The 12,759-nt window shown below is 31.7% G+C and overlaps 1 protein-coding gene across 1 annotated transcript; it reads left to right on the top strand.

Moving 5' to 3' along the window:
• Nucleotides 1-3,896: 3,896 nt before the first annotated feature.
• LOC107403463 (protein MICRORCHIDIA 7) lies at nt 3,897-11,571 on the top strand. Its single transcript, XM_048474227.2, has 20 exons — nt 3,897-4,489; nt 4,970-5,044; nt 5,121-5,155; nt 5,243-5,321; nt 5,889-5,981; nt 6,084-6,168; nt 6,326-6,401; nt 6,734-6,862; nt 7,251-7,349; nt 7,455-7,556; nt 7,951-8,112; nt 8,192-8,287; nt 9,065-9,116; nt 9,205-9,316; nt 9,417-9,490; nt 9,634-10,022; nt 10,391-10,482; nt 10,598-10,670; nt 10,923-11,045; nt 11,145-11,571. The coding sequence occupies exons 1-20, from the start codon at nt 4,036-4,038 to the stop codon at nt 11,232-11,234; spliced, it is 2,490 nt and encodes an 829-aa protein (XP_048330184.2). The 5' UTR covers nt 3,897-4,035; the 3' UTR covers nt 11,235-11,571.
• Nucleotides 11,572-12,759: the final 1,188 nt, after the last annotated feature.

Genomic DNA, 12,759 nt, shown 5'->3' with positions numbered 1-12,759 from the left:
TTATCAAATTCACTATGAATATTGCAAAAATATTGAATAAATTTTATAATTTTCTCAGTCAATCAATGTGTAGTAAGCATGATAATTATGAATATATTGTCAGGACCCTCCTAGAGTTTTCTGTCGGAACCTAAAATGGCCACAACTAGAGAAATCCTATTGAAAATACTATAGAAAATCTGATAGCATTTTCTCTGTAAATTTGACTCTCCCAAATATTTTTTTTACATAGAAATTTCACTCCAAAAATATATATCCGTCTTATTCCTTCCATTTTACTATAAATTTCCATAAATTGCAGGACTTTAATAACAAAAGTATAATAATACAAATACTGAAAATAATTTAATAAATAGTACATTTATAACTCATATCCACTCACACTGTCCATACCATCCACTTAGTACAGTCTTACATTTCTATACAACTTCATGAATACACTAAACATATATACGTAGATAGAACGATAATGAAAACAACAACAACAGCAACAATAATAATAAAACCTCTTGAAAAATTCGGATAGCCTAGCCGAAGGTTATGATACTTGTCCGATGACTATTGTACTTGTCTAAAGACTACAATACTTACCTGAAGGTTATCATATTTATCTGAAAGCTATGATACCTCCAAATCGCATTCATTTGGACAAATAATTGACAACAACAACAACAATAATAATAATAATGACAATAACAACACAAATAAATAATAATAATAATAATAACAAAAATAATGATAATGACAATAACAACAATAATAAATAATAATAATAACAATTAACAACAACAACAATAATAATGATACTAATAATAACAATAATAAATAATAATAATAACAAATAATAATAATGATAATGGCAATAACAAAAATAATAAATAATGATAATAACAACAAATGATAATAACAATACCAATAACAATTAATAATAATAGCAACAACAACAATAATAATGATACTAATAATAACAATAACAAATAATAATAATGATAACAATTAATAATAATAATGATAATAATAAAAAATCATAATTACAAATAGATAGAATATAATTTAAATTGATAAATACACCACATAATCTGCACACTTGTAGCAAAGATACTCCTGATGTACCGTATAGTACACTAATGCATGATCTTATGATAATAGTTATCGTAGGTATACTGCTACCAATATAAACAAAGGTCGTTGTTTATTGTAGAATTATGAGACTAGATTGCTCATGAGCTGAATCAGATTTTTGCTCCCGTGCGGTGTGGTACATACTGACATAACATAATATACATATATATACATCGAAAAGATATCTGATACATCATACGATATACTAGTGCTGTCAAATGATGCTTGACGTTCTAACACCACTCGACGGATAAGGGATGGAGAAGAGAACCTGTACATGTCGTATCAATGTCTTAATGGTTCTATTGCTAAATAATCTGCCACCCTACGCTAAAGGGGATGATTGATGCTCATTGTGCAAAATATCTGCCAACCCTCTCGCCCTTAACTCCCATATGAATGGTTAAACCTGGCATTCTTCAGCCGCGTAGAGAGTGGCTGATGTTATCACTTCAAAATACTGCCTATCCTCACTCACCACAATTAAAAAATGACGATTAAATATAACATATGTGGTAATCCATAATATAAAAGTACAGAATACCCATATTGCATGGTGCATCTACAAACTCACTAATCACATTAAATATATAATTTTAAAAACACTAACTCCTCAAAATTACATTTTAAAACTTTAATTTAATTACTTTAAACAAATAAATAAGTAAACAACTAAATAAATAAACTTTATGAAACACAACTTCTCAAATGAGAGGGAAAGGACCAAAAATTGGCCGAAGACAATAAAAAAACTGACAAATGGGGGAATGCCGACTATTGGCATCGAAGCGCTGATGCTGACATGTCAGTATTTGAATGCTCAAATTTGGAGCTTTTTTTTGGATTGGGGTGTTACGTATATTATTATTAATAAAAAAAATATATTTGATTAAAATTTTATTAATTTAAAAATATATAAAATAATTATTGCAATTATATTATATTTTATAAAATATCGTCTAATGCTATATAAAATTCTTGAGAAGTTAAAAATTATTAATCTCTTTTTTATCTTTATTTTGAGATAAGAGATATGATAAGTAGTTCTTAAAAGTTATATCTCCTTACATGTAATTGTTAGTTTGTCAATTATATGAATTTTATATTAAATGTGTCTGCACTTATTAATAATTATCATATGATATTAGATATCTATTATTATCTTTTAATATTTAAGTTTAAGATGATACATATGAGTTACTATTCAATGATATTTTATTAATTCATTTAGCTATATTTACAGAGAATATGTTTTTTGTACATTTTTATAATGTTTATCACTTATTTCAAATATATTTGTATTTTTGTTTATATTATAATTTAAATCTATGTTATAATATTTATAGAAATATTAAATTTATTATGATAGAAAAATAATGGATAGATAAACAGTTAAATATTAAAATATATATTAATTTTTTGGTAACTTTTCTAAAAAAAAAATTAGATTTAAGAGAAATTTTGGAAATTTTAAATTTTGTGAATAATTGTAAGGGAATTGATGTAGATATTTAAAGCAACTTTTGACAAAAAATTTATAAAAAAATTGAAAATTTTGAAAATATAACATGTTTCCATTTAAGATCAAAATTTTCTGATCACTCATTTAAGTGGAATTTACATGTAAATTTTGAAACAGGCATATTAAAAACCAGCAATTGAGGATAACCCAAAAAAAAAAAAAAAAAAAAAAAGGAAAAAAGAAAAAGAAAATTGAATTGACCGTGGACAAACAATATGTTTTTGGAGTTTGACTATTTGACATTTGCACGGTTTTTGACTAAAGAGACGTAAAATATATGTGATTCCAGCCGGTAGTAGTTAGCATTGGGTGAACGAATCTTGGATTTTAATAAATAATTTAGAGATAGGAGGCAATTACGTTGCCCAAAAAAAAAAAAGAAAATATGCATACACGTTCATTGCTTAGGAAATTAATTAAACAATAAAATACCATATATGAATAAAATTCACAAATAATAAAAAAAAGGTTATTTTCCCCATTTACCAAAAAAATGATTATTATAAGAAATCTGAATCTAATCCAATTATTTTTCATTTAAGTTAAGATTGACTATCAAATATGTTGTGGGTGTATTTAATTTAAAATTTAATAAATTTAAAATTATAAAAATATTAATGAATTGTTATGAAATTTTATATATTTTATAGATAATTTATAAAATTTTGATGAAATTTTTAAAATTAAAACTGTATTTTATATTTATAATTTTTTTCATAATTTTTTTTTTAAATTTATTATTTTTTAAAATATTTTAAAATTATTAATTTTTTTAATATATCTAAATTTTAAAAAAATTCTATAAAATTTTAATTAAATAAATTTTAATTTTAATAAATTTTTATAAAATTTAAATTAAATATTATTAGATTTATATAATTTTTTTTTTAAATTTAAATTCAATATCTTCTTATAAATAATTTTAAAATCCTCAAAATTTTAAATTGGTTCTATCTTCTATTCATCTTATTTTTACTGACTTTTCTTCGAATCCAAGATAAAATCCAGCAATTAAGCTTTTCAGCCAAAAAAATTCGTCCACGTGGCTTTACAGCGCCTGGGAATTAAAACATCGTAATTGACGTATACCGCCACATTCAAATATCAAAGCCTAACACGTGGCTAATTGAACTTGATCTTAACCGTCCATAGTGGTATGGATCCGAAACAGCATACGTGGCACCGATAGTTAAAAAGACCGCCTTTGCCTTTTTGCACCTTCTTTCATTTCGGACGGCGAAAGGGGTTTCAACTGCTAGTTCTTTTCCGTTGGGTCTTCAAATCTCCCTCTTCCCCAAAAAAAAAAAAAAAAAAAAAAAAAAGTACAAAAAAAAAAAAAACCTTTAAAGAATCCTTCTCTGTCACGCTTTCGTCTTTGATTTTTTTAATTTATGGGAGAAAAGAGAATGGCGGTGGTGGTGAAGAAAGAGAGAGTGGAAACGACGCCGCAGGTGGCGGCGGCGCCGGAGCCGACGTCGAGTCGGAGCGGCGACGTTTCGAAATGTACGCCGACGGTAATCGATCTTGATAGTAGTAGTAGTAGTAGTAGCAGTAGTAGCAGTGACTCGGATTCCGATGATGAGGAGGCACTTTTGGAAACGATTGGGATTAATGTCGGTGAAGATGGAGGTTTAAGGAAGAAGAGGAAGCTGAACGAACTCGGAGTGGGTTTCCCGGTGGGTTTCGACGATATCATTGCGCCGTTGTTGTTGCCGGAACCGGAAAAGGCGGGTGAGTTGCAAGAACAACCTAGCGTGAATGCGACCGTCGCGGTAGGTAATAAGCAGTTCTGGAAGGCTGGGGATTATGAAGGAGCTCCTTGTTCCGATTGGGATTCTTCTTCGGGTAAGTTTTAAAAATCTTATACTTCTTCATGCACATTGGTTTTTATTTTTTGACTGTGATAAATTGCTGGAATATTAGGAAAGAAAAATATCAACCAGAGTAAGCATATATATATATATATATAAATCATTATATGTGTATATGTATATGTATAAATGACATGCTTTTTTCTGACAATTTGGAGTACTATTGGTTTTTGCCTGGGTTTCTTCTTATTTTGTAAGCTGGAAAATAGACTTTGATCCACTGGTGTATATGGGCTTGATTTCAACATTAGAGTTAATGTGTAATTTAGGACATTTTGGGAAACTGCTGTGGAATAGAAGCTAGATTAGTAAGCAATGTATGTTGGTCTGCCTTAATATTTTTTTTTTTTTTTTTTTTGGGGCATATACTTGATTGGTGTTGTCATGAACTTAGGACGTGTTGATGTGTTTCCCACCAAAAAAAAAAAACAGAAACTGATGACTTGTTATGTAGGTGGAATGGATCATGTCAGGGTTCATCCTAAGTTTCTTCATTCGAATGCAACCAGTCATAAGTGGGCTCTTGGAGGTAAGTTTGTGTCTGCTGTACGGTTGTTGACTATGTGTTTTCGCACTAACTCGCATGTGCTTGTGATGTTCTGCAGCTTTTGCAGAGCTTCTGGACAATGCATTGGATGAGGTATTTTATAAATCCTATGTTTTTTTTTTTTTTTTTTTAAATGTGGATTTTTATCCACTTCGACTAATTACTTGATTTTGATGTCAGGTCTGCAATGGAGCTACATATGTGAACATAAATATGCTTCTTAATAAGAAAGACAAGAGCCGAATGTTGCTGATTGAAGGTAAGTAGCCGTTTTAGTTGCTTAGTTTCCACATATGCTCTCTCTCTTTCTCTCTCTCTCTCTCTCTCTCTCACACACACACAATATCTCAGTACTCAACACTTTGTACTAGACTTATAAAAGTTTATATTTTATACTGAGGATAACAAGTTTTAAATTCCAAAATTACTGGTTTTAATGGTTTATTTATGGTAGTAAATTAGCATGGGATAAAATTATGGAGGTAAAGTTCACGGACCCATACCGTGCATGCTATGGAATCTAGCTTAATTTCTGGACTATATGGTATGAATGTATGGGTGAACTCTGTTATCTTAATTATGGAGAAGCGCTGCATTAGTTTTTTCCAACCCTCAGATTTCTGATAAACTAGTTTTGGCTTTTCAAATGTCTTAAAAGTAACTGGTTTTTTATTACATTCTTGTTTTTAATATCTAGTTAGAGACACCAGATGTGGTTGAGTATGGATGTTATGTGTGTAAATAGGATTTATCAATTATGCTAAGATTTGATGTTTATGTTCAAATTTTATTATATTCAGGAATAGCTTTTTGATTTCTATTTCAGATAATGGTGGCGGAATGGATCCAGATAAGATGCGGCATTGCATGTCGTTGGGGTATTCTGCCAAAAGCAAAGTTGCAAACACCATTGGACAATGTAAAGCCTTGTCTTGAACAGTTTTGTGGTCGTTTATTTGCTACTTGAAGAGTGACATGTTAATGCTTTATTTATTTAATTTTTTTTTTTTTTTAAATGCAGATGGAAATGGCTTTAAAACAAGTACAATGAGGCTTGGAGCAGATGTGATTGTGTTTTCACGTTGTAGTGGAAAGGATGGAAAGAGGTTTGTTTTCAATGATTGGTTTTTATATTACAATCTCTTTGGTGTAGCTGTTCAAGTATTCCCTGCTGTTATTTTTGTTTAATAAAAAATTATTGCATTTTACCGATTTGCTTGTTTGTATTTGATACTAATTTAGACCTGCTGATATTGCATTTAGCCCTACACAGAGCATTGGATTGCTATCTTACACATTTTTGAGGAGCACAGGCAAGGAAGATATTGTGGTTCCCATGGTAATTATACCTGGTTGTTTTTGCTCATATAATTTGGGTTGAAATTAGTTGAACTCTTTTCGTGTACTCAGCATACTTTTTGCATAATTGAGTTGTCACTTTGTGAATCTGTTCATATATTGTATGCTTTGAGTGATGTGAGGTAACTTATGTATGTATTATGACTATTGGAGACTTAATATACTAGTATGAACATATAGACATAGTATTACGAAAGTGATTTTTCAATTCTCGAGCCTGGAATATGTTTTGTTAGTTTTTTCTTCTTTGTTGGTTAGCGTGCAACATACTAATTTTCTGCTCATATTTGTTGATTTAACTGAAATAAAAAGCTCGACTATGAAAGAGGAGGAGGGCAGTGGAACAAGATGATAAGGTCTTCTATTATTGACTGGAACAGAAATGTGGAAACAATAGTTCAATGGTCTCCATTTTCTAGTGAAGTGGACCTTCTTAATCAGGTAATCCTCATTCTTCTAGTGCGTTAACTGAGTAGTTAACATGCCATGCAACTTTATGCATCTCTAATTTTCTTGTTCTTTTATCATTGGTTGTTCTTGTCGTCCATCAAGGGCTTGGAAAGGCAACCCAATTATTTGATCACACCCAATAGGCAGCCAAATGTGACAACCTATGCTTGTTCTTTGATTTTGTTCGACTATTGAGTTTTCCTGACAGTATACCTGTTTGATTCCCAATTTGAATTTAGTTGATAGAACCATCATCTAGTAGCTAGTGGCTTGCACTAACATTGTTTAATTTTTGAAAATATTGTATGACTCAACTTTATGGGAGTTCATGATGAAATACATGATGCATTCTTAACTCTGTTTTTTGCCTGCTTCTTAGTTTTGCTTGATGAAAGATCATGGAACACGGATTATCATATACAACCTTTGGGAGGATGACCAAGGACAGTTGGAACTTGATTTTGATGCTGATCCACATGTATGTCTTTAGATTAATTTCTGAATTATTCTCATTCTTCATTTCTGTCGTTGATGAATGTATTCTATATGTATAATTGATTAATTTGTTATATGATCTTTTCAGGACATCCAAATTAGAGGGGTCAATAGAGATGAAAAGAATATACTAATGGCTAAAGAGTATCCCAATTCTCGACATTTCTTGACCTATCGGCACTCATTAAGGGTAATGTTACTGTAGCAATCTGTTGGATGATAAAATTATAGTTGTTAAAAGTAAGGTCAGATTGCACCAGTCTGTGATGAAAGAAGTTTGACTTCTTACCTATATCGTGATAGAATAATATTTCGCTCGTTTTTTGGTTTCATGCAAGTCATTGGCATGGACTGCAAATTATTTGGGTTGGTTCCACGAGCTTCAAGTATTATCTGTAAAAGAAACAAAGGGAAGTGTTTAAATATGTAGGAAAGATGCAAGTGCATGGAGAGCTAAAATTATGGAACCAAACAGTGAAATAATGAAGAAAATTTTCAAAATCTGGACATGATATAATGTGTGAAGACAATTAGGCTTTCTGTTTTTGTGTTCTTTGTTAGTGATTGCAATTTTTTTATTTCAGAGTTACGCCTCAATTCTCTATTTGAGGCTTCCTCCCGGATTTCGAATAATTCTTCGAGGAATAGACGTTGAGCACCACAACATAGTGAATGATATGATGATGTCTCAGGAGGTTACATATAGGCCACAGGCTGGGGCTGATGGGATCTTAAAGGATTCAAATGTAAATATTCTTAAGAGAAAATTTCTATTAACGTTCATATGTTATATTGATTCTGATTGTATGCAACTGTGATATTTAGATGGTTGCTGTTGTTACCATTGGATTTGTGAAGGATGCCAAATATCATATTGATGTTCAAGGATTTAATGTCTATCACAAGAATCGACTGATCAAGGTATTTCTATTGTTTAAAATACAATATTCATGACATCTTATCTTATTGGAAATATGATCTGATATTATACAATTTTTTCCTAAATTGCTCATTCACAAATTATTCCATGCACTTTCTCTTCTAGTTCTTCTTTCTTCTGCAGTATGTTTATTCAAAAGAAAATTAGACAAAACCATTTAATATGATCTTTTGATGGGATTTTGTGATTAATTATAGCTTGATTCAGGGCATGCTTGAAAGTTCATCTAATTATAACTACAGTTCAGCAGCCTACTCTTAACTAAAATTATTTTCTGCTTGAAAAATTAAGATTAGACACTACTATCTTGTTTATTCAAGTGTGTTTTTATTAGATTTTGGCCTTGTTTGGAGTATATTTAATTAAATTAATTATAAGCTACACTATCCCTCTGATGAGTGGGATGAGCTTCTTTTTCCAGATAGTGAACTACAGATGAATGGACTCTTATTACCAAAAAAAAAAATTAAAAAAAAATAAAAATTTAAAAAAAAATGCAGATGAATGGACTCCAGGTGAATGATAGATTGTTGAGTTCAGCTCATTGGGTCATAACTTTTTTTAGTGTTATGTTTTCCTAGTTAAGTATTAGGGATGCCCGTATACATCTGATACGATATAGCTCTTATAGTTTTTTTAACTGGCTGTATTTTATGCACTTCTGTTTGGTGTATGGTTATATAATTAATGTCCTCAAAGAAACATCATGATAGCTCTGTTAAGAAAGTTCTCTTACATGGATAATTTTTGCTGGCCAGCCATTTTGGAGGCTTTGGAATGCTGCAGGAAGTGATGGTCGTGGAGTTATAGGTGTCCTTTCTACTTTCAAGTGTCAGGATTTTAGAAATTACTTATTACTGGGGTACCATCTCTGATACTCTTACTTTATGTCTGGCAGGTGTTTTGGAAGCTAACTTTGTTGAACCAGCTCATGATAAGCAGGGGTTTGAGCGTACCACTGTTCTTGCCAGACTTGAGGCACGACTTGTACAGATGCAAAAGACTTACTGGTTTGGAATCTTTGGTTTCTTTATTTCAAGTTGCAGCTTATGGACTGTTCTTAGTTGTTTCTTTGTTTTGGAGTACTAATTGGTGTTTATTACATAATAGGACCACAAACTGTCATAGAATTGGCTATGCTCCTAGACGTAATAAGAAACTTCTTAGTGCTTCTGCATATAGAGGTAATCGATGGACCCCACATTGTTCTAGCTATCAATTTTGCTTTTGTCTTCCTCTACTGTGTGGCTTACATATTTGTAATTGGTTGGTTTCTTCCAGTAGGGAACTTTGTCATGAATCTCATACAAATATTCTGATTTTGTAGAAAATTCTCCTGATTACCTTCTCCAGTCATCTCCATCCAGAAAGAATGGTACTAACTCAAGCAAATGGAAAACATCCCCAGTTTCAGATAAATTTCAATCAAGTTTCTATCAGAAGCATGGAAGAATAGATTCAAAATATGGGAAAATAAAAAGTTCTTCTGGACCATCATCACATCTATCAGAGAACGATAGTGAAGATGACATCCATATTACCATTCCTGAGAAACAGGCAAACAATAGCAGTCATAAGGCATTCCCTGCTCACAAAGCTTTTAGAAAAGATAGTCCTCAAGTGAATAGGTCTTTGAATATGGAAGACTACAGATCTCAGCAGGATCATGCATCTGGTGGAAGCACTATTTCGCCCACCACAGGATCATGGTCAAAGGTCATTTCTACTCACTTTCGTTTTAATTTTGCAATAGGAAGTAAAAGTATGCGCTTTCAAAAGGTCCTTTTTCAAGTGAATGCTTTCAAAAGGTCCTCTTTTTGTCAAAGTTGTAAGTTTTTTCCTGTGTTTTGTTTTTGCTTGTTTAATAAGATAAGATATACAACATTGTAAAAGGTGAAGTCCCCTGTGTTTAACCTATACTATATAATGAATGGTGAAAATAATTAATTGATTATCCCTTAAAGGTAATCTAATTTGCTTAGTGATTGATTGTGATAACATACCCCTGTAATCATGGCTGCATGTGGCATTATGGTTTTTGCAACAGAGAATTTCTCATTGTTTTATTTTTTCTAAAATGACAGGGAGGTGGTGTTAATAATACGAATCACCTTTCAGATTCTGATTTACAAACTCCAGAGCAGTTGAGAGAAGAAAATCATGAACTGAAGGAAAGGTTTGTGTTCTTTGTTTCTATGGATTGTAGATAGTTCTCATCTTAATGTTTCTAAAGTACTTTACGGTCTATCTTGTCATACTCGACTCTATGGTTGCCTCTTTCTTCCATTTAGATTGAAGAAGAGGGAAGAGGAGCTGCAGGAACTGCAGTATGAAAAAGACAGGTGCAAGTCGCTTGAAACTCAGGTGTGTGCCTTCTGCCCTCCATTTTCTTGAAAATGTGGGAACTGTTTTAAGCTATACATATCTTTGTTTATTGGAAATAAAGCTACATTTAATACAGCAATAAAACATTAATTCAACTATCACTGCCTTGCAAACTATCCTTCGGTACATTCTACTCGTTATGGTATGTGATCTTTAGCAGCCCAAGTCATGTGAAGATCTGGCATTCTCACAATGTAACATTTTATAATCGATTACCTCATCTTTTATCAGCTCCAAAAAGCAGAAGAAAAGATTGACGAATTGAACAAAGAACAAGAAAGTCTAATAGATATATTCTCTGAGGAAAGGGAACGACGGGACAACGAGGAGAAAAATTTGAGAAGGAAGTTGCAGGTATAGCTCATTTAATTCTTTTGCTTGTATATTTTTAAGATTTATCCCATCACTGTTTGCATGAGATGATTGTAACTATATTATTATTATTACCTGTAGGAGGCTTCTAATACCATCCAAGAGTTGTTGGACAAGGTAAGGCTTCTGGAAAAGATGAAGCTTGCTAATGGCAGCAATGGAGTAAAGTAGACCGACTATGACTCAGCTCGCTACTATGTGGTGGTGAGGTTTACTTCTCAGTTGTAAGATTCCGGCATCTGAGTTTTTTGCTGACTTAGTAACTTGCCAACTTGGGCATTTGGAGTAGTCTGACGTAGATGTAGGGTTGTATAGTTTTTGAACACTAGCAAAATTGGAGAGGGGAAAATCAGAAATAGCACGATTAGAAGAAACAGGCAATTCAATCATCGAGATGCTTATGGTGGTTTATTATGCCAAATTTTGTATAGTAGTTGTGCATTGTTGTGGTTTGTATATCCCTCCGCTTCAGATCCCTTTCCATCAATAGAACGAAGTCGTTTCATCACTTTCATTGTGTATTTCAGCTGAGGTAGTCAAATTGGTGTCTGAAAATGAAACGTGGAAATCTGAAGTGAAATAATAATAATAATAATAATAAAATCACTAATCAATTCGGTCATCGATAATAAAAATCAAACACAAATGAAAAACAAGCAACTATAGTTTAATAATTTAATATAATTTTAGTTTTGTTGTTTCAATACCTCTGAGTCCTAGATAAAAAAATTAAAAATGTGATTTTAAAAAATTTGCCCTGTTGGGTATTAAATATCCAACTCAATTCAATTTGCTATCAAATCAGAGTTTGATTTTAACATTGATCAATCAAAAATGGTTTGACCAGAAAGATGAAGAGTAGGAGGAGGGTGGAAAGAAAATTCAAAAAAGAACACAACTCAAATCAGACCGCATTCAAATCTTGTTTAACTTAATTTACTGTTGCCTTTTTTTTTTTTTGGATGGAATCACTTGTGCTTAGTGAGCATGAAATATCAAGAACAATCTAATCGTAGTCATCTAAATTTTCATAAAGTAATCTTATCTTCCAAATGAATAGATTTTTAAGTTATACACCAATGCAATATGAGTACTTAAGAATATTTTATTCAAAACGTCCATGGCAAACAAATGGGGATCTTTCGCATTACTCAAAAAGAAATTTAAAAAAAAAAAAAAAAAAGTGTCTATATGGCTTTTCAAGTCTATAACTGGTCAATAATAAAGTATGTTACATAGTCTTTAACTTGGAGGACAAGAATGGAAAAAATATTAATGAATACAAAACTTTGAGATGCTCAGAATATTGCTTTTGTAGTGGGGGAAACCAAGATGGCTTACTTAAATTGAGTTGACAAACATGTTCAACTACTCATCAAAAGGATGAAACTCTATAAATGGAGTGCATTGGGACAACCATTCACTACTATGCTGCCCCTTTAATGGTCTTTAAAACAAGTTTTTCTTTTCAGGTTAGTAGACCTTACCTACACAAAGCTGTAAACCATATTTTTTCCTATTTTTTCTCCTTTTATGAAAAAGAAGAAAGATCGCTCTGTCCTTGGGCAGGATTTGGAACTTTGAAACCCATTTTCGGTATTAGCTAAGCTGACTCCCATTTCCTTTAATGGAAAACACACATATACCTTGATTGCAACAATTCTTTCTTGCACAAGTTTAGAATGCAATAAAGCCC

Source organism: Ziziphus jujuba, chromosome 2 (assembly GCF_031755915.1).
Source record: "Ziziphus jujuba cultivar Dongzao chromosome 2, ASM3175591v1".
Taxonomy (NCBI): domain Eukaryota; kingdom Viridiplantae; phylum Streptophyta; class Magnoliopsida; order Rosales; family Rhamnaceae; genus Ziziphus; species Ziziphus jujuba.
The sequence above is the reverse complement of the archived record's forward strand: the minus strand, read 5'-3'. Positions and strand labels throughout refer to the sequence as shown.